Source organism: Sus scrofa, chromosome 9 (assembly GCF_054392235.1).
Source record: "Sus scrofa isolate SSC_HxYL_T2T_F1_AM1 chromosome 9, Sscrofa_HxYL_maternal_Yorkshire_Landrace_v2.0, whole genome shotgun sequence".
NCBI lineage: Eukaryota > Metazoa > Chordata > Mammalia > Artiodactyla > Suidae > Sus > Sus scrofa.
In genome coordinates, this window is record NC_139391.1 from 1,856,109 (window position 1) to 1,878,032 (window position 21,924).

General features: G+C 40.6%; 3 protein-coding genes across 3 annotated transcripts in view; 2 read left to right on the forward strand and 1 right to left on the reverse strand.

Annotated features, from left to right (window-relative positions):
- Nucleotides 1-21,924, forward strand: part of OVCH2 (ovochymase 2) — a 500,449-nt gene that overhangs the window by 278,605 nt on the left and 199,920 nt on the right. The window lies entirely within an intron of this gene.
- On the forward strand, nt 1,505-2,437 carry LOC110258181 (olfactory receptor 5P1-like). Its single transcript, XM_021081359.2, has one exon. It carries the CDS (start codon nt 1,505-1,507, stop codon nt 2,435-2,437), a length of 933 nt encoding a protein of 310 aa, XP_020937018.1.
- LOC110258180 (olfactory receptor 5P76-like) lies at nt 8,491-9,435 on the reverse strand. Its single transcript, XM_021081358.1, has one exon. It carries the CDS (start codon nt 9,433-9,435, stop codon nt 8,491-8,493), a length of 945 nt encoding a protein of 314 aa, XP_020937017.1.

Sequence of the window (21,924 nt, forward strand, 5' to 3'; positions counted from 1 at the left end):
GAAAATTTCAGATTACTGAAAGAAATCTCTAAGTTTTTATTTTATAATACTTGAAAGAAACAATTTAAAAAGATTTTCATACTCTATTTTCTCATTCTGACAAATATCACTTTTTTTTCTAAATTTCACTGAATCTGTAGTATACCCTAAAATACTGCATTGGATTGCAATGATTTCTTTGTGTCTTCCCTTATAATTTATCATTAATTCTGCTTTCTCAGGATTGTTTCAAAACACAGGAAGTTTGCCTAAGTCACAACACAATGGCAAAACATAGAGAAGGTACTAATGAAAATGTCACCCTAGGGAGTTCCCATCGTGGCTCAACTAAATGAATCATATTAGCACCCAGGAGGACCCAGGTTCAATCCCTGGACTTGCTCAGCAGGCACCTGGATCTGGTATTGCTGTGGCTGTGGCATAGGCTGGAAGCTACAGCTCTGATTCGACACCTAGCCTGGGGACCTTCATATGTTGTGGGTGCAACCCTAAAAAGGCAAAAAAATTTTTTTTAATATAAAAAGAAGAAAATGTCACCCCAAACTCAACAGATCAGTGAATGTAGCTTAGCACAGGGGTTGCGTATTTTCATTATTGAAAATAGTAGAGATACATTTGTCTTAGAGCTCAGCACATATTTCTTTTGAATTGGCATTAAGAAAAGCAGCTAGTAACGGCAGTTTCTAGATCTTATTTTGTAGTGTAATCCACCTGATGCTTTATCAAACTGTCCATGCATTCATCCATCAAATGTTTTTTTGCAGTACATTTTATTCCCAACACTAGTTATGATACAGGAAGAAAATACACCATTGTTGAGGGAAATGTATATAAATTGAGGAGAGTGAAGAGCAAACATGCAAACAACAACAAAAAGCATAGCCAGGATAAACAGTGGTGATCTGGACATCTTCAAACATGATGTCAAGCCAAGGGAAAGTCATCTGATTACCCCTTGGAAGGCAGAGAAGACTTTAAGAGAAATGAATCTTAGGATGAACAGAAGTCCCCGGGGGGGGGGGCTGATGGGGGGAGGTTGGAAGCCATTCAAGTTGAAGAAAAAGGCACAAAATCCAGAGAGAGTAGAGTGTGTGTGTGGTGGGAGGGGACTCTAAATAGCTCAGGAAGGTTGGATCAGTGCAGGCGTAGGATAGAAATATCCCAAGGAACAAGCAAAGAGTCACATGCAGAGGGGGGCATCAGAAAGTGTACACTGTGCTGTGCTCGAGAAGTTAGGGTGCATCCTGGAGGCAGGCAAAATGTGAAAGACTTAAAAGAATCCTTTTGGCATCACTTGTTCTTCGATACATAACAATTATCCTGTTATGGGAAGAAGAAAGAAACACAAACAAAAATCCCATAAAGCACTCTGTTTACAGGCAGTGCAGAAGAAGAACTTCCTGTGCATGGGTCTGCGGAATAAGCAAAGAAATCTGGGAAAGTGTAGAATGAAAGTATAAACAAACATTCCCATTTCCCTCAACAGGACTAGTTCCCAGGAGAGATGGAGGCTGGAAACCACAGCAGTGTGACAGAGTTCATCCTTTTGGGGCTCACAGAGGACCCTGTGCTTGGTGTCATCTGCTTTGTGATATTTCTAGGCATCTATGTTGTCACCTTAGTAGGCAATAGCAGCATCATTGCTTTGATAAGAAGCTGTGCCCATCTTCACACCCCCATGTACCTCTTTCTTGGCCATTTGGCTTTTGTGGATATTGGTTGTTCCACAGCAGTCACACCTGTGATGCTCATAGGATTCCTTAGACATGGACTGGCCATCACCACTGCTGGCTGTGAAGCCCAGTTCTGTTCTGCGGTCCTGTTTGGGACAACCGAGTGCTTCCTATTGGCCGCCATGGCCTATGACCGCTATGTGGCCATCAGCTTGCCCCTGCTCTACTCCACCCACATGTCCCCAAGAGTCTGTGTCCTCTTACTGGGGGCTTCCTATCTGGGTGGGTGTGTGAATGCTTGGACATTTGCTAGTTGCTTGTTGAGTCTGTCTTTCTGTGGACCAAATCAGATAGACCACTTTTTCTGTGATTTCTCCCCTTTGGTGAAACTTTCCTGCTCAGATGTCTCTGTTCTTGAAATTATCGCTTCCATCTCCTCTGGGTCCATCATTGTGGTCACAGTGATTGTCATAGTTCTCTCTTACATCCGCATCCTCATCACTGTCCTGAAGATGCCCTCCACTGAAGGAAGACACAAGGCCTTCTCCACCTGCACCTCCCACCTCACGGCTGTTACTCTCTACTATGGAAGTATCACCTTCATTTACGTGATGCCCAAGTCCAGCTATTCCACTGGCCAGAACAAGGTGGTGTCTGTGTTCTACACGGTGGTGGTCCCCATGCTGAACCCCCTCATCTACAGTCTCCGGAACAGAGATGTAAAGGAGGCCCTGAGGAAGACCACTCTCAGAGTATCTCAGTAGGACTCTTTCTTAGCATTTTGGGTGATCTATAAATTTTTTAAATACTGTATTAGTTTTAACCAAAACCTAGCAAATATTGCTTAATTGGGTTAACTTAAGTTTAGGTTAAAATCATGCTTCTTTCAACCCTCACCTTTATTTCCTTGTACACCAAATGGGAGACACCTTAAAATCAGGAATGATCATAGCAATAATTATCACTATTATTAGCACCTGTAGGTTCCAAGCACTTTATTTATTTTATAGAAGTATAGTTGATTTACAATGTTTCTTCAGTTTCTGTTGTACAGCAAAGGGACCCAATCACACACAGTTTTTCTGTGCTGTACAGAAGGACCCCATTGCCCATCTATTCCAAATGTTATGGTTTCCATGTACCAACCACAAACACCCCATCCATCCCACTCCCGCCTCCCCACCCCCTGGCAAGCACAAGTCTTCTCTACACATCCATGATCTGTCTCTGTTTCGTGGTAGGTTCATCTGTGCCATATTTTTAGATTCCACATAAAAGTGGTACCTTATGGTATTTGTCTTTCTGACGTCACTTAGTATCAGAATCATTAGGTACATCTATGTTGCTGCAAATGGCATTATTTGTCTTTTATGACTGAGTAGTATTCCATTGTATACATGTACCACTTCTTAATCCATTCCTCTGCCGATGGTCATTTATGTTGTGTCCCTATCTTGGCTATTGCGAATAGTGTTGCAATGAACATACCCGTGCACGTGTCTTTTTCGAGGAAAGTTTTGTCCAGATATATGCCCAAGAGTGGGATTGCTGAGTCATATGGTAGTTCTATGTTTAGTTGTCTGAGAATTCTCCACCCTGTTTTCCACAGTGTTATACCAATTTACACCCCCCCACGCACAGAGTGTAGGAGGGTCCCCTTTCCTCCACCCCTTCTCCATCATTTGTTACATGTTGGCCTGTTAATGATGGCCATTCTGACATGTGTGAGGTGGTGCTCTTGTAGTTCTGATTGGTATTTCTCTAATAATCAGTGATGTTGGGCATTTTTTCATGTTTTTGTTGGCCATCTTTATAACTTCTTTGGAGAAATGTCTATTCAGATCATTTGCCCATTTTTCAATTGGGTTGTTAGTTGTTTTTGCTCTTTCTATTATTTTAGAATTAAACCCTTGTCAGTTGCATCATTTGAAACTATTTACTCCCATTCTGTAGGTTGAATTTTTGGTTTTTAATGGTTTCCTTTGCTGTGCAAAAGCTTGTCAGTTAGATTAGGTCCCCTTGGTTTATTTTTGCTTTTATTTCTGTTGCCTCAGGAGACTGCCCTAAGGAAACATTTGGCCGGTTGATGTCAGAGAATGTTTTGCCTATATTCTCTTCCAGGAGTTTGGTGGTGTCTTGTCTTATGTTTAAGTCTTTAAGCCATTTGGAGTTTATTTTTGTGCATGGTGTGAGGTGAGGGTATGTACCAATTTCATTGATTTACATGCACCTGTCCAGTTTTCCCAGCACCACTAGCTAAAAAGACTGTCGTTTTCAGATTTTTGAAATTAAAACAAAATCAACAGACAGCTTTAAGGGTGCAACATGTTAAACACACCATAATATGCTAGCAATTAGAAAAAATAGAGGGGGTGGTGTAACTATATACCCTTATGCACAAGCATAAGGATAAGCCCTGCAAGTAGAGAAAAAACCCATTCAGGACTGAACAGAGGTCCTTGTTTGCTGGTAGGATCTCCCCTTGACTTCAGACTTGAGACAACCCAGAGAGTCTGTCTGTATACAGAAACCACTGACACAGGACAGATAGTAACTGGAAAGATGGCCAGTTCAGATTGTGGGGGCAAGTCTGAAGTGATCAGGGTTGGCTGGAGGCTGGAATACGGCTGCTCAAGTCCAGGAGCAGCAATCTAGAGAGAGAATGGTTAGTGCTTTCTTCTAAAACTGCTTGTTTCCAAACGAGTTCCTAAGAGGCTTTCCCCAAACAGGGTCTAGTCACTTATTTAAAAATTGAAATCAGGAGTTTAGGTTGTGGCTAGCAAGTTACAAACTCAAGCTGTACCCATGAGAATGCAGGTTCAATCCCTTGTCTCACTCAGTGCATCAAGGATCCAGCCTTGCTGTGAGCTGTGGTGTAGTTCACAGACATGGCTAGGATCCTGCATTGCTGTGGCTATGACCTAGGCCAGCAGCTGCAGCTCAGGTTCAACCCCTAGCCTGGGAATTTTCAAATGCCTTATGTGTTGCCCTTTAAAATAGCTAAAAAAAAGGAAAAAATTGAAATCAAATTCACAGTTACCAAAGGGGAGATGTGGAGCAGGAGGGAAAAATTAGGGGTTTGGGGTGGACATATACAGACACTACTATGTGTGAAATAAATATAGCCCAGGGCCACCTCTTCAATAGGAATCAAGATGTGTATATGAAGAACCAATTACTTTGCTCTATACCTGAAAGTAACATAGTTTCTTCGTCAACTACACTCCAAATGTATTAAAATTTTATTCTACAGTCACTTGCAAATGAAAACCGTTTTTTCCCTAAAATATTTTTAGTTCTCTGTTTCATTTGTAGTATCTATATTATTTTAGAAGTTTATTGTTGTTGAAATACTGACACACAGGATTGCATAAGCTGTAGATGTTCAAAGTGTTGATTTGCCACATTTACGTATTGCAGGACGTTTTCTACAGCAGCACAGCTACAACGTTTATCAGATCACATAATTACAGTTTATTTTTTGTGGTGAAACAACTAAGCTCTAGACACAGCAACTTTGAAGTTTATACTCTGGTATTATAGATAATGAGTGTAGTTTTGTGCATTAGCTGTCCAGGACTTAGGCATATCTGCTAGTTCCAAATTTGTACCTTTACAGAACACCTCTTCAATCACCCCTACCTCTCATCCTTTGTTTTTTTTAATGAGTGTAGCTTCTTTAGATTCCACAAATAAGTTCAAATGTACAGTCGTAGTCTTTCTCTGACTTACTTCACTTAACATAAAGCCTTCAAGTTGTAATCATGTTGTCACAAATGGCAGGGTTACCTTCTTTCTTGAGGCTGAACAATATTCCATTATGACAAATACATTTATCACAACTTCTTCATCCATTCATTTTCTGACTGCTACCTTGGCCGTTTTTATATCTTGGCTACTATAATAATATCACACCATTGCCATAAACATGGGAGTGCAGATATCTCTTCAGACTCCTGTTTTCACTTCCTTCAGATGGATACAACCAGAAGAGGAATTGATGGATCATATAGTAATTCTACTAGTGATATTTTTTATGGCCACACCCACAGCATATGGACGTTACTGGGCCAGGGGTTGCATCCGTGCTGTACCTGCGACCTGAGCTGCAACTGCAGCAATGCCAGATCCTTTAACCCAACATGACAGGCCAGGAATCCAACCTGCATTGGTCCCTGGAGTCGTCCCACAGCCAAGACTAAGAGCCAAGTCTGGCCTCAATTCCCGGATCACGCCATCCTAAGCTGGAGTCAAGTAGCTGTTGCTTTAAACACCAAGGATTAGAGCAGTGTGTGTGCAGTACAGAACACCACCTCCCAGTGTGACACCTGGGAGTGAGAGTTTTCTGTAGCAGAGGCCCAGATCCTGTGGCACTGGCTTTGAAAGAGAAGCAGAAGGAAACTCGGTGTGGGGTGGTGGGGCTTTTAGTGACGTCTGGAAGGCTCTTAGGGAGACGGTGTGGCCTTGAAGGATAGTGGGGAGAGTATCTCAGGGACTAAAGGCAAGAAGACACTTGCTAAGTCCTGGTAGGAAGTTGGTCGGTATTATCACCTGTGATAACATGAAAATATAAAGTGTACCTCGAACGTTCTTGCATTTGGCTGGGATGCTTTCCAAGAGGAGTATAAAAGCTTCCATCTAGGGCCTCATAGCTGCTTGTGCTAAAGCATGAGAAGAGATACATGAACCGTAGAAGGATTTGTTTGATTTTTGAGACATGGTTAGAAAAAGCATAAGGAAAGCAGGTCTTGCTGGGTTTGAAAATAGGGCTATTTCTCCTCCTTGATGCTTTCCAGGAAAAGAGTCTCAAGGGAAGAAATGGCTCCAGATGAAAGATACAATTGGTGTTGGAGCTGTAGTTTTCAAGACCTCAGGGCTGAAGACTCCACTGACCCTGTCAGCTACTCAGGAGTGACTCTTAATGGAACGTTGTCGTCACCTCCTGATGAAACCCTCCGTCCTGTAATATCATACCACCTGCCCCATTTTCTCGACTCTGACCTCAGCAGTGTATGAAAAATATTTTTCCTTTCGTTGCTTCTTAAATTTATGCCTTCCCATCTCCACTGCTGTTACCCCATTACACTCACCCAAGGCCTTTTAAGATCCTTGTCTTGAATTTGGATGCTTTACCCAGTTATTTCAGTATTTTCTCTGGGCTGGGAGTTCCTTTATTCCAGAAAACCTCTCCTCCCTTTTCCATTGCCATGGTGATGATGTAAACAAGATTTTCACCCAGGAAATACATACAGGACAGTCTTTGACGACATTTCTGGGGTTTTCTCTATGTCTCTAGTATCCTTACGAAATGAGATCATGGAACTAGGACTGGTGTTAACACACTAACTGCAATGATTACAATAAAGAGATAGACTTTTTAATTCCTCCACATAATGATGTCTAGCTTATGCCCAATGAGCCTGTTGTCAACATGTGCTTACATATGGTCAGACTTCCAGTCAGATCACGTCATTGAGGGGTCTGCCCCTGACTTCCGAGAGATGGGGACCAGGCTGGGTTTCCCCTCTCTTCCTTGCTGTGGAGGCTTCACAGTCTAGACCTACTTGGTGGTAGAGTTTGTTGAAAAGACTGACACAGAGGAGCAGCTTAGACTCGAGGACCCTGCCCCGCTCCTCCAGAGCAGTAACAGTCCTGAAGTCAGTGCACTGACTGTGGCCTTAGAGAGCAGATCAAGTGTGTGGACTCTCTCGAGAAACACAAGACCATTAAACCGAGGAGTCTGGAACATAAACTTTCTGGATTCAAACCCTGGTCCCACCACATCCTAGCTGCGTGACTTGGGACAGTCTACCTAATGTCTCTGTGCAACAGATGATTTGTTTGCCAAACAGTAATATCATTACAGCTTCATAGGTTTTGGTGGGAAATAAACCAGTTAAAGAGGATGCAGAGCTGACCAAGAGCAAGTCCCTCTTAGAAGGAGTCTCACTCTGTCCCTGAGGAGCTGTGGGACCCCACTTATTCCCACAGAGAAGTCATCTTGGACCTGCCAGAATTCACAGGTTGGTGAGGGACAGCCCATGCTGTCCTTCTCTGGGGACCCTGTATGGTGCCTGCAGCCAGATACGAGGAACCCAGACCAGAATTTTGGGTCCATATCATCCACTCTCAGCAAATACCCTTCCTGTGAGAGCCTCTCCGGAAACTTTCCAACTCCACTTGTCATTTCCTCTCAGAAGGTACTCAGTCAAGCCCCTTGTTGTCACAGTCATCACATGATCGACTGCTGTTGAACATACACACGGCATTAAACCATCAGTCCTATTCATCTTACAACTTTGTGTCTGTATGAGATGACGGATGTCGACTAACTACTGTGATCATCGTTCCATAACATACGTAAATCGAGACGTCCACCTTGAACTTACACAGTGCCATATGTCAGCTCCATTCTCCATGAATTATCAATGAAGTTGGAAGAAAAAAATCCTAAAAAAATGGCCACAGTCTTAAAGGTTTGAAGGTACAATAATCCTAACTTATGGCAGAGTAGAAACTTGGAAAAATGTGTGAATGGAATTTCAAATGATTTTCAGCAGAAGAAGTATTTTTTCATGTGAGCCCATTTGTTTTTCTTAATTACAAATTTATTTTAATTTTATTAAAGGAAAAAGGGAACACTACAGTCTGTGATTTACAATTAGATATCTGAAAATCCACTCCTAATTTTACTAAATTGTTGCACCTTGACTGATGATATAGCATGGATAGAGTTAAACCAAACAAGCTCAGTTTCTTATTAGTATAATATTTATGGCATATTATGATATCAGTTACTACCAACTAAGAGCCTTCACTAAGGAAATGTTATTCTGCCAAGCTGTTTCTTCAGAGCCCCCTTAACTTCCTTGTTCCGGAGGCTGTAGATGAGGGGGTTCAGCATGGGGACCACCACCATGTAGAACACAGACACCACCTTGTTCTGGTCAGTGGAGTAGCTGGACTTGGGCATCACGTAAATGAAGGTGATGGTCCCATAGTACAGAGTGACCGCGGTGAGGTGGGAGGTGCAGGTGGAGAAGGCCTTGTGTCTTCCCTCAGTGGAGGGCATCTTCAGGACGGTGATGAGGATGTAGATGTAGGAAGTGGCTATGACAACCACTGTGACCGCAATGATGGAACCAGCTGTAAATGAGGGGACAACAGCAGGAACAGTGATGTCAGAGCAGGAGAGTTCCAGCAAGGGGGCAAGATCACAGAAGAAATGATTGACCCGATTTGGTCCACAGAAGAGTAAAAAAAGGAAGGAAGCAGTAAAGGAGGAAGCATTTAAAATACCACCGATATAAGACACTATGAGTAGCTGAACACAGACTTGCGTGGACATCTTCGTGGAATAGAGCAGTGGGTTGCAGATGGCCACAAAGCGGTCATATGCCATGGCAGCCAGAAGGAAACACTCAACTGTTCCAAAGAAAACAGCTGAACCAAGCTGGGTGGCACATCCAGGATAGGAGATGGTATTTCTTTCCACCAGGAAATTTACAAGCATACTGGGTGTGACAGAAGATGAATAGCCCATGTCAGCAAAGGCCAATTGGCTCAGGAAAAAATACATCGGATGATGGAGCTGAGGAGAGAGTATGACAAGAATGATTGTGCTGAGATTGCCACATATGGTCACCAGGTAGATGCACAGGATGATCACGAAGAGGAGGGTTTGCAGGGTTGGGTCATTTGTTAAGCCCAATAAAATGAACTCTGTCACTGAAGTGTGGTTCCCCTCTCCCAGGGAACCCATGAGATGACACAGCTGCTGCCCAAATGAACCTGTGATGAAACACTGCATTAGAGAAGTTGTGGTTCAATGATTCCATTTTCACTAATATGTATATAAGTGAGTATAAGCACATAAATTACCCAAGAGAACTTTGGAGTTGTTTTACTGAAGATTTCAGATTTTGGATGTGTATGTGATGGGTCTTCTATATTTGAAAAATTTCTTCTTAGCAGAAACACTAGAGAACCTGGTTCAAATGATGTGCATTTAAACATAATGTACTTAATATGACTTCAAATCTAAATATTTTTTTAAAAAAAGTAAGGCTTATGAGAATAAAAAGGAATGATCAGTATAACAAAAACATTAAATTGTATACCTAAAGGATTATGTTATGCAGACTTAACTAATAGCTAATATTTACTAAATGCTTACTAAATGATGGACACAATGTTAAGAATTTTATATAATTAGTTCTATTTTAACCCTCATGAAATAATATTAAACGTTTTTATTCTATTTATGGAAGAAATGGACTCTGACCCTATGAAGTAACCTACCTAAGTTTATACAAAAAGAGGTAGGATCAAGATGTGAACCCCAGGCAATTTGAACCCAGTCCATTCCTTTCATAACTACACCAAAGTGAAATGAGATAATGCTTACGATGAAGTCGAGTCTCTTGGAAATGGATGGATAACAAATTACCCTTATGCCTCATGACAGCTAATGTGTAAAGATCCACCTAGCTAATCACAGAGTTTACAGCTTCTCTCAGCAAAACAAGACTATGTATTTATAAGGAGAAGTAGAATTTTCTTGATAGGACAAGGAAGAGATAGAGAGGAATTTCAAATTAAATATATGAATGAAGTAAATCATTAATTTAAAACATAATAAATTATTACATATAATATTTGCAATTTAAATACTTTTGCATAAATTATTTAGAAATATCAATCTAATTACTATGCAAAACATTATATGATTAATAACTAGGAGACAATACAGTACATTTATTCAAACAAATCATTTCCTATTGTAACAGTGTTTTCTCATTGGAGTATTATAGGATAAAATAATATTGGTTTCAACTTGATATACAACTGAATACAGCTCCAGCCTGAAAAGTTAAGAAGTTTACCCAGGTTCACCCTGTGAGTGGCCAGGAAACCTCATTTCCTTGTTTTCTGGATTCATTTTCTTGACTTTGTCCAAAGTGTCTGGTTGCCTGAAAGTTAGAGCCTCCGAGGATAATAAATAAACAAAAGAAGTCTTTCCATAGATAGGTACGAACAGGTAGTCTCCAACACATCTCAAAACCAGAGAATCTATGAGTTTAATGGCCAAGGGCCAAGTGTAAACGGTGTTGAAAGAGCATGTGAGTTTCTGACATTTGGGGTGGGAAAATGAGGAATCCTAGTCTCTCGAATTATGCTTGTTTACACACACTAAACAGACTGTAGAAACTTAGGTTTGTTCAGCCGAGGTTATTTGAGAGCTGACAGCTGGACTGCATCTGCCCCAGCTTGTGAACACGGATGCACCTTTACAGTAAAACGTTTTCCGATGGTAAATGAACATCAGCAGGACAGACTAACGCACAAAGGCAAAACCTTACCTCTTGAAATAAGAATTGCTTCATGTTATGGCAATAAATTCAAAGTCATTATTCTTATACAGCAGCCATACTCTCTTTTATTGTTGTTTGCCTGTGGGGATAAGTCTCTGAAGACGTTAGAGATTCAAACGTGAATCCCAAAGCTCCAGGGATCACGATCCCGTTCTCAAGTGAGTACTGAGCAGCTCACTTCAAACAAAAACAGCTCTGTTTAAGGTTCTGTCGATTCTGAAGGAGTCAATTTTTTCCTTTATGTCTAGATTTCCATGAACTTTCCATTGGTCTTTATTGAGAGTAAAATAATAAATTATCTTATAGCCAAATATTGATTCTAAGCTTACTTTGCTATTTCAGGTTAAGGAATATTAAACATCGAATGTTAGGCAGTAACCTTAACTTTTGTAGTTCCCCGGTGGTTCAGCAGGTTGAGGATCTGGCATTGTCAATGCTGTGATTTGGGTTGCTGCTATGGTCCGGATTCGATCTCTGGCCCAGGAACTTCTGCATGCTGAGGGTGCAGCCAAAAAAAAAAAAAATTAGTAATTTTAGCTTCATTTACTCACCGTTCATTCATTTATGTGTTCTATAGTGATATATGTAAAACAGTCCATTAGGCATCTTGGGGAGCATCGGGGAGAATGCCATGTGAAGCTGAATTTCAAATAACGGTTATTTAAGAGGTGTATTTTTTCCAGCTGAAGATGTAAGCAGAATATCTTTAAGGTTGTAGGTGGGGGAAGTTCCTTTTGGGTAGGTGGATTATGGATCTCGCAATGTCACTGCCACAGCTTGGGTCACTGCTGTGGCATGGGTTTGATCCTTGGCCTGGGAACTCCCACATACTGCAGGTCCAGCCAGAAAAGAAAAGTTATAGCTTGAGAACAATGAAGGAAAAAGAGGTTTGAATGACTTCCAGATCAGACAGTCTACGGGCCTCAAAAGAAAGACTAGTAGTTTATGGTTTCTTTGCCTGGAAGGATGATGGCAGAAATAGCTCTTTTCAATGTGAAGGCTCAGTCTAAATATTCTTGCTAATCCCAGTTTCAGAAAGTCTTGCCTCACCCTCCTGAAATGCATATGCTTTGACCGATGTGCTACTAACCAAGTTTTCTTCCGACTTTACTCTTTGCTACGCACTGAACTTCATTTCTCATTTCACCCTCACCATACGTCGGTGAGCTAAGTATTCCCATTGTCCTAATTTGGGACAGAAGAGAGAATCGAGGCTTAGTTTAAGATACTTGTCCAAATGTACTCCACTGTTTCAATTATATCCAAGTTTAAATTCAGGCCCAACTGAATGCTAGAATGTGGACTCCACATTAAAAGGATCATACATGATGATCAAATGGGATTCATCTCAGGGATGCAAGGATGGTTCAATGTACACAAATCATTCGGTGTGATACAACACATTAAAGTTGCAGAATAAAAAATCCCGTGATCAGCTCACAGACGCATAAGTTGTTTTTCACAAAATTCACTGAGGATAAAAACACTCAACAAAGTAGGTGTAGAAGGAACATTCCTCACTATAATAAAGGACATCTACCACCCAGCCACTGCTCTCCTCATACTCAATGGAGAAAAGCTGACAGCATTTCCTCTAAGGAACAAGACGAGGATGCCTGTCTCAACACTTCTATTAAACACAGTATTGGAAGTCCCTGCCACATCAATCAGACAAGAAAAATAAATGAAAGAAATCAAAACTGGAAAGGAAGAAGGAAAACTGCCACCATTTATAGATGACATGATGCTGTATAAAGAATGTGTTTTTTTCCCCAATACCCTTTTTTCTACTGTACAGCATGGTGACCCAGTTACACATACATGTATACATTCTTTTTTCTCACATTATCATGCTCCATCATAAGTGACTAGACATACTTCCCAGTGCTACACAGCAGGATCTCAATTTTTAAAAAAATTTAAAAAAAGGATGTGTGTTCTTAACTGCTACTCTCATTTAGTCAATTTCAAGATTTCAGTGCCTCAGTAAAGACCACTGGTTCCCAGCTAGTCCCCACTCTCAACACTCTGCCTAAGTCCCCAACACTGGCTAAACCTAATTCCTGGTCCTGAGCCCCCGGCCAGTACTCACGGTCTTGATTTCCTCACATGTGCTCCCCAGTGACAAACACTGGTGGATCTTACCCAGTAAATTGCTATCAGATAGGTCCACTTCTCTCCATCTCACCACTGCAATAGCTGTCCTAATTGATTTTCCTACATGCATAATTGGCCCTCTGCACAGCGGCCATAGTGAGTGATTGCTTAAAGAAATTTAATATATTCACTTTAATGCCATCAAGGTATTACATGTCTTTGTTAAAATGGCTCAGAGAGAAAACAGTGGTCCATTCCCACTTCCTTTAAATACCCAACACTAAACGGGCAGCAGGGAACCACTTTTGAGTCTATTTCATATTTGATGTTCCTCAATATCTCTAAATAATATGTTTTAATACAAAAAATTGGAATTTCTATAGACATTCCTGCTATTTTCCCCTGTTTATGTAATTTGAACATAATAGGAAAAATTGGTGGCTTTTTGAAGTCTGAGAGAATCACTACAGTTTTCATTTCTGGAATTTATTTTAAAAAGTCGAGAACAACACAGAAGCGTGGAATATCTTTCCAATTCCTTGAATCCTATTTTATTTCCTTGGTTAATGTTTTATAGTTCTCAGCATATAAGTGTTTCACCACCTTGGTCAAGTTTACTCCTAGGTTATTTGATTTTTGGGGGTGCAATTTTAAAAGGTATTGAATTTTTGTATTCCTTTTCTAATATTTCATTGTTATTATACAGAAATGTTATTGATTTCTGAATGTTAATCCTATATCCTGCTACTTTGCTGAATCTGTTGATCAGTTCAAGTAATGTTTGGGTTGAGTCCTTGGGGTTTGCTATTTATAGTATCATGTCATCTGCATATAGTGACAGTTTTACCTCTTCTCTTCCTATTTGGATACCTTTCATTACTTTTCTTTTTCTTTTCTTTTTTTTTCTTTGTCTGATGGCTGTAGCTAGGACTTCCAATATTATATTGAATGACAGTGGTGAGAGTGGGCAAGCTTGTCTTGTTCCAGATTTTAGTGGGAAGGCTTTCAGCCTTTCTCCGTTGAGTATTATATTTGCTGTGGAGTTGTCATAAGTGGCTTTTATTATGTTAATGTATGCTTCTTCTATACCCACTTTGGTAAGAGTTTTGATCGTGAATGGATGTTGGACTTTGTCAGATGCTTTTCCTGCATCTATGGAGAGGATCATGTGGCTTTTGACTTTTCTTTTGTTAATGTGGTGTATGATGTTGATTGATTTCATATGTTGAACCATCCTTGTGCACCTGGGATGAATCCCACCTGGCCATGGTGAATGATCTTTTTTTATATGTTGTCAGATTTGGTTGGCTAAAATTTTGTTGAGAAATTTTTTTTGCATCTATATTCATCAAAGATATCGGCCTATAGTTTTCTTTCTTGGTGGCATTTTTGCCTTGTTTTGGAATTAGGGTGATGGTGGCATTATAGAATGTCTTTGGGAATGTTCCTTCTTCTTCAGCCTTTGAAAAATTTAAGGCGGGTGGGTAGAAGTTCCTCTTTGTATATTTGGTAGAATTCGCCTGTGAAGCCATCTGGTCCTGGACTTTGATTTGTAGGGAGTGTTCTATGACATATTCAATTTCATTTTTAGTGATCAGTCTGTCCAGTTGATCCATTTCTTCTTGATTCAGTTTTGGCAGGCTGTAGGTCTCTAGAGAGATGTCCATTTCTTCTAGGTTGTCAAATGTATTGGCAGATGATAATTCATAGTATTCTCTCATGGTTTTTTGTATTTCTGTAGTATCCTTTGTGACTTCTCCTTTTCCTTTTCTTGTTTTGTTTACTTGGGTTTGTTCTCTCCTCTTCTTGGTGACTCTGGCCAGAGGTTTGTCAATTTTGTTTACCCCCTCAAAGAACCAGCTCTTGGTTTGATTGATTTGGTCTATTGTTTTCTGAATCTCTATTTTATTGATTTCCTCTCTGATCTTTATGTTTTCCTTCCTTCTGCTGACTTTGGGTTTTGTTTCTTTTTTTCTAATTTATTTAAGTGGTGGGTTAAGTTGTCGCTTTGAGATTTTTCTTCTTTTTTGAGGGAGGCTTGTATTGCTATGAATTTCCCTCTGAGCACTGCTTTTGTGGCATCCCATAGATTTTTTTTTTTATTTTCCCAATGTACAGCAAGGGGGTCAGGTTATCCTTACATGTATACATTACAATTAAAGTTTTTCCCCCACCCTTTCTTCTGTTGTAACATGACTATCTAGACATAGTTCTCAATGCTATTCAGCAGGATCTCCTTGTAAATCTATTCTAAGTTGTGTCTGATAAGCCCAAGCTCCCGATCCCTCCCACTCCCTCCCCCTCCCATCAGGCAACCACAAGTCTCTTCTCCAAGTCCATGATTTTCTTTTCTGAGGAGATGTTCATTTGTGCTGGATATTAGATTCCAGTTATAAGTGATATCATATGGTATATGTCCTTCTCCTTCTGGCTCATTTCACTCAGTATGAGATTCTCTAGTTCCATCCATGTTGCTGCAAATGGCATTATGTCATCCTTTTTTATGGCTGAGTAGTATTCCATTGTGTATATATACCACTTCTTCTGAATCCAATCATCTGTCGATGGACATTTGGGTTGTTTCCACGTCCCGGCTATTGCGAATAGTGCTGTAATGAACATGCGGGTGCATGTGTCTCTTTTAAGTAGAGTTTTGTCTGGATAGATGCCCAAGAGTGGGACTGCAGGGTCATATGGAAGTTCTATGTATAGATTTCTAAGGGATCTCCAAACTGTTCTCCATAGTGGCTGTACCAGTTGACATTCCCACCAACAGTGCAGGAGGGTTCCCTTTTCTCCACAGCCCCTCCAGCACTTGTTATTTGTGGATTTATTAATGATGGCCATTCTGACTGGTGTGAGGTGGTATCTCATGGTAGTTTTGATTTGCATTTCTGTTATAATCAGCGATGTTGAGCATTTTTTCATGTGTTTGTTGGCCATCTGTATATCTTCTTTGGAGAAATGTCTATTCAGGTCTTTTGCCCATTTTTCCATTGATTGATTGGCTTTTTTGCTGTTGAGTTGTATGAGTTGCTTGTATATTCTAGAGATTAAGCCCTTGTCGTTTGCATCATTTGAAACTATTTTCTCCCATTCTGTAAGTTGTCTTTTTGTTTTCTTTTTGGGTTTCCTTTGCTGTGCAAAAGCTTTTCAGTTTGATGAGGTCCCATGGGTTTATTTTTGCTCTAATTTCTATTGCTTTGGGAGACTAACCTGAGAAAATATTCATGATGTTGATGTCAGAGAGTGTTTTGCCTATATTCTCTTCTAGGAGTGTGATGGTGACTTGTCTTCTATTTAAGTCTTTCAGCCATTTGGAGTTTATTTTTGTGCATGGTGTGAGGGTGTGTTCTAGTTTCATTGCTTTGCATGCAGCTGTCCAGGTTTCCCAGCAATGCTTGCTGAATAGACTTTCCTTTTCCCATTTTATGTTCTTGCCTCCCTTGTCAAAGATTAATTGACCATAGGTGTCAGGGTTTATTTCCGGATTCTCTCTTCTGATCCATTGGTCTGTCTGTCTGTTTTGGTACCAGTACCACACTGTTTTGATGACTGTGGCTTTGTAGTATTTCTTGAAGTCTGGGAGAGTGATGCCTCCTGCTTGGTCTTTGTTTCTCAGGATTGCTTTGGCGATTCTGGGTCTTTTCCTGTTCCATATAAATGTTTGGATTGTTTGTTCTAGTTCTGTGAAAAATGTCATGGGTAATTTGATAGGGATTGCATTGAATCTGTAGATTGCTTTGGGTAGGATGGCCATTTTTACAATATTGATTTTCCCAATCCAGAAACATGGAATGTCTTTCCATTTCTTTACATCTTCTTTGATTTCTTTGGTTAAAGTTTTATAGTTCTCGGCATATAGGTCCTTTACCTCCTTGGTCAGGTGTATTCCGAGGTATTTGATTTTGTGAGGTACAATTTTAAAAGGTATCGTATTTTTGTATTCCTTTTCTAATGTTTCATTGCTGGTATACAGAAATGCAACTGACTTCTGAATGTTAATCTTATATCCTGCTACTTTGCTGAATTTATTAGTCAGTTCAAGGAGTTTTGGGGTTGAGTCCTTAGGGTTTTCTAGGTATACTATCATATCATCTGCATACAGTGACGGTTTGATCTCTTCTCTTCCTATGTGGATGCCTTTAATTTCTTTTGTTTGTGTAATTGCTGTGGCTAGGACTTCCAAAACGATGTTGAAGAGCAGTGGTGAGAGTGGGCATCCCTGTCTTGTTCCAGATTTGAGTGAGAAGGCTTTCAGTTTTTCCTCATTGAGGATTATATTTGCTGTGTGTTTATCATAAATGGCTTTGATTATATTCAGGAATGTTCCCTCTATACCCACTTTGGCGAGGGTCTTGATCATGTATGGATGTTGAACTTTGTCAAATGTTTTTCTGCGTTTCTTGAGAGTATCATATGATTTTTGACTTTTCTTTTGTTAATGTGGTGTATGATGCTGATTGATTTGCGTATGTTGAACCATCCTTGTGAACCTGGGATGAACCCTACCTGGTCATGGTGTATAATTTTTTTGGTATGTTGTTGGATTCGGTTGGCTAAGATTTTGTTGAGAATTTTTGCATCTATATTCATCAATGATATTGGCCGATAGTTTTCTTTTTTGGTGGTATCTCTGTCTGGTTTTGGAATGAGGGTGATGGTGGCATCATAGAATGTCTTTGGGAGTTTTCCTTCTTCTTCAATCTTTTGAAAGATTTTATGGAGGATGGGCACCAATTCCTCTTTATATGTTTGATAAAAATCACCTGTGAAGCCATCTGGTCCTGGACTTTTATTTGTAGGGAGTGATTTTATGACCTCTTCAATTTCATTTCTAGTGATCGGTCTGTTCAGTTGGTCTGTTTCTGCTTGATTCAGTTTTGGCAGGCTGTAAGATTCTAGAAAATTGTCCATTTCTTCCAGATTGTCAAACTTGTTGCCATACAGTTGTTCATCGTATTCTCTTATGGTTTTTTGTATTTCTGCTGTGTCCGTTGTGATTTCTCCTTTTTCATTTATAATTTTGGTGATTTGGGTTCTTTCTCTCCTCTTTTGAGTGAGTCTGGCCAGGGGTTTGTCAATTTTGTTCACCTTTTCAAAGAACCAGCTCTTGGTTTTATTAATTTTCTCTATTGTTTTTTGAGTCTCTATTTTATCGATTTCTTCTTGGATCTTTATAATTTCCTTCCTTCTGCTGACTTTAGGACTTTTTTGTTCTTCTTTTTCTAGATCGTTTAGGTGGAGGGTTAAGTTGTCAATTTTGGATCTTTCTTCTTTTTTGAGAAAGGCCTGTATCGCTATAAATTTCCCTCTGAGCACTGCTTTCACAGCATCCCATAGATTTTGAGAGGTTGTGTCTTCATTATCATTTGTTTCAAGGTAGTTTTTAATTTCCTTCTTGATTTCCTCATTGACTCATTGGGTTTTTAGTAGCATGTTGTTTAGTCTCCATGGAGTAGGTTTTTTCTCTTTCCTTTTCCCATGGTTGGTTTCTAATTTCATGGCATTGTGGTCAGAGAAGATACTTGAGATAATTTCTATGCTCCTAAATTTATTGAGATTCGCTTTATGTCCCAATATGTGGTCGATTCTTGAGAATGTTCCATGAGCATTTGAGAAGAATGTGTTTTCTGATTTTTTTGGTGTAGTGTCCTGAAGATATCAATTAAGTCTAACTTTTCTATTGTTTCCTTTAGGATCTCTGTTGCTTTATTGGTTTTCTGTCTAGAGGATCTGTCCATTGATGTGAGGGGGGTATTTAGGTCTCCTACTATGATTGTATTCTCATCAATATCTCCCTTTATGTCTGTTAATATTTGTTGTATGTATCTGGGTGCTCCTATATTTGGGGCATATATGTTGATGATAGCAACATCCTCTCCTTGGATGGCTCCCTTAATCATTAAATAGTGTCCTTCTTTGTCATTCTTTATGTCTTTTGTTTTAAAGTCTATTTTGTCTGATATGAGCACTGCGACTCCTGCTTTTCTGTCATGTCTATTGGCGTGAAATATTTTCCCCACCCTTTCACTTTCAATCTATATGTATCTTTTGTCCTAAGGTGAGTTTCTTGTAGGCAGCATATTAAAGGTTTTTGCCTTTTTCTCCACTCAGCCACTCTGTGTCTTTTGATTGGGGCATTCAGCCCATTGACATTTAAGGTGATAATTGATAGATGATTATTTATTGCCATTTGAACCTTGTGTTCCAGTTGGTTCTATGGTTCTCCATTCTTCCTTTCTTTTTTTTTTTTTTTTTTTGGTTGGATAATCTCCTGTTATTATCTGCTTGAGTGTATTTTTTTTTCATTTTTTGCAAATGCAATATTTGGTTTTGGCTTGTGGTTGCCCTCTTTTTTAAGTATGCTAACCCCTTCCCATAATTGTGTGTTTTAGCCTGATGGTCCTGTAAGTTCAAACACTTCATTACTATATTAAAATTAGGAAGAGTGATATACAAACACACAAAAAGGGTTATTTACTTCCTAACATCCCTTTCCCACATTTTATGGTTTGATGACTCTTTTTTATTTTTTCTTTTTAATTTTATTTTGTTTGAAGCATGTTCATGATTAAATCTGTATGCTGGCTTATTTGAGGGACTGCTCTCTGATTGCGGTTTCCTCAGTCCTAGTTCTTCCTCTTCTTCTTTTTTTTTTTCTTTTCTTTTTTCTTCCCTTTCCTTCCTTTCTTTTTGGTTTAGAGAAGCCCTTTCAATATTTCCTTTAACCTGGGTTTTGTGTTGCTGTTTTTGTTTGTTGGGAAAAAATTTTATTTCCCCTTCTATTTGAAATGATATTCTTGCTGGATAGAGTATTCTAGGTTGCATATTTTTTCCTTTTAGCACTTTAAATATCTCTTGCCATTCCCTCCTGGCCTGTAGTGTTTCTGTAGAGAAATCAGCTGATAATCTTATGGGGGTTCCCTTGTAGGTAACATTCTGTTTTCCTCTTGCTGCCTTTAGGATCCTCTCTTTATCACTAAATTTTGCCATTTTTATTATGATGTGTCTTGGTGTGGGTCTATTTGGGTTCAGTTTGTTTGGGGCCCTCTGTGCTTCCTGTATCTTGAACCCAGTATCCTTTAGATTTGGGAAGTTTCCATTGATAATTTCTTCAAATATATTTTCCATCCCCTTATCTTTTTCTACTCCTTCTGGAATTCCTATTATGTGTAGATTGGCCCACTTTATATTATCCCATAGGGTCTCTTATATGACTTTCCAGTTTTTTGATTCGGTTTTCTGTCTGTTGACCGGATTGAGTGATTTCCATTATTCTATCTTCCATATCACTGATTCGTTCTTCTGCATTATTCATTCTGGTTTTCACTGCCCCCAGTTCAGTTTGCATCTCTGCAAATGAATGTTCTAGTTTTTCTTGGCTCCTCCTTATATTTTCTAGTTCCTTTCTGAGGGTATCTGCATTACTGTTCATATCTTCTCTTCATTCCTTCAGTATTTTCACTATTTCTCTTTTGAACTCCAGGTCTGTCTGACTGCAGAGATCTGTTTCATTGTTGACTGTTTTAGGTGAGTTCTCCTGTTGGTTTGACTGGGGGTGGTTTCTCAGCTTCTTCATCTTACTTGTTGTTTTCTTTCTCCTGAGGGAGTTGTATTCTCTGTGATCGGGCAGTGTTTGCCTTGTCACTGCCATGGAAATTTCGTTGTTGGTCAGTCTTTTTTGAGGCAGTGTGGCTTTTCTGGAGTGTTGATGGGGCTAACAGTGTTTCTTTGAAGCAAAGGAGGACTTCCTGAGGGCAGACAGGACTGGGATGTCCACCCCATGATGGTAGCAGATTTCACTTGGTCATTCAGAGCTTGCTCTGGTGTTTTTAGGCTGTGGCGGTCTTGCAGGGGGTTGGCGGTGTTGGGCAGCTGCTCCTCAGGAGTGCAGCACCCCCTGGGGGCTGGAGAAGCTATCTGGGTCACTGAGAACCTAAGAGGCTCTTCCCTAGGGCAGCCCAACTCAGAAGGACAGCCTGAGAATGTACCGGATCTTTTCACAGTCTGGCCGAGCTTGTTGCAGCTTTTCTGGGCTGCAGGGGCTCTTCCAGGGGGCTGGTGATGCTGAGCAGTTATTTCACGGGAGTGGGGCATCCCCTGGGTGCTTGGGCGGGTAGCAGGGCCATTGGAGACCCAAGAGGCTCCTTCCCAGGGCAGCCGGACTCAGAAAAACCGTCTGAGATCTTTTCCCGACTCGGCCAGGCTTGTTGCAATTTTCTGGGCTGCAGGGGGTCCTGCCTGGAGCTGGCAGTCCTATGCAGCTGATCCACTAGAGCATCCCCTGGGGGCTTGGGCGGGTAGCAGGGCCGTTGGAAACCCAAGAGGCTCCTCCCCGGGGCAACCCGATTCAGAAAAACCGTCCGAGAATTAGGCCGATCTATTCACAGCCTGGCTAAGCTTGTTCTAGCTTTTCTGGGCTGCAGGCCTTTTCTAGCGGGCTGGTGGTGTTTGGTGCTGCTCTGCGGAAGTGTATCCCCTCCAAAGGGCAAGCAGGCCTGTGCAGGGACAGCCCCTGCGGTGGTAGGCTTCAGGAAATTGTTGAGGCCAGCCCTCCAAGATGGCAGGCAGCCCCAGGTTCGGGAGAGCATAGGAGGTGGCGGGGGTGGGGGGAGGGGATGCACTGGGAAGCACAGCTTTCAGCTAGCTGGCAGGCCTGTAAGCTTGCTGTGGCGTGGGGGGTATTCTATGGGGACCCACCCCTTCTTCTCTCCCCTCCCCAGCTCGGGCGCAGACCATCCTCTTCTCCCAGCTTCCCTCTGATGTGGCTTTCCACT

Coding starts and splice junctions, on each gene's coding strand:
- LOC110258181 (XM_021081359.2), top strand. CDS start 1,505: ATGGAGGCTGGAAACCACAGCAGTGTGACAGAGTTCATCCTTTTGGGG.
- LOC110258180 (XM_021081358.1), bottom strand. CDS start 9,435: ATGGGTTCCCTGGGAGAGGGGAACCACACTTCAGTGACAGAGTTCATT.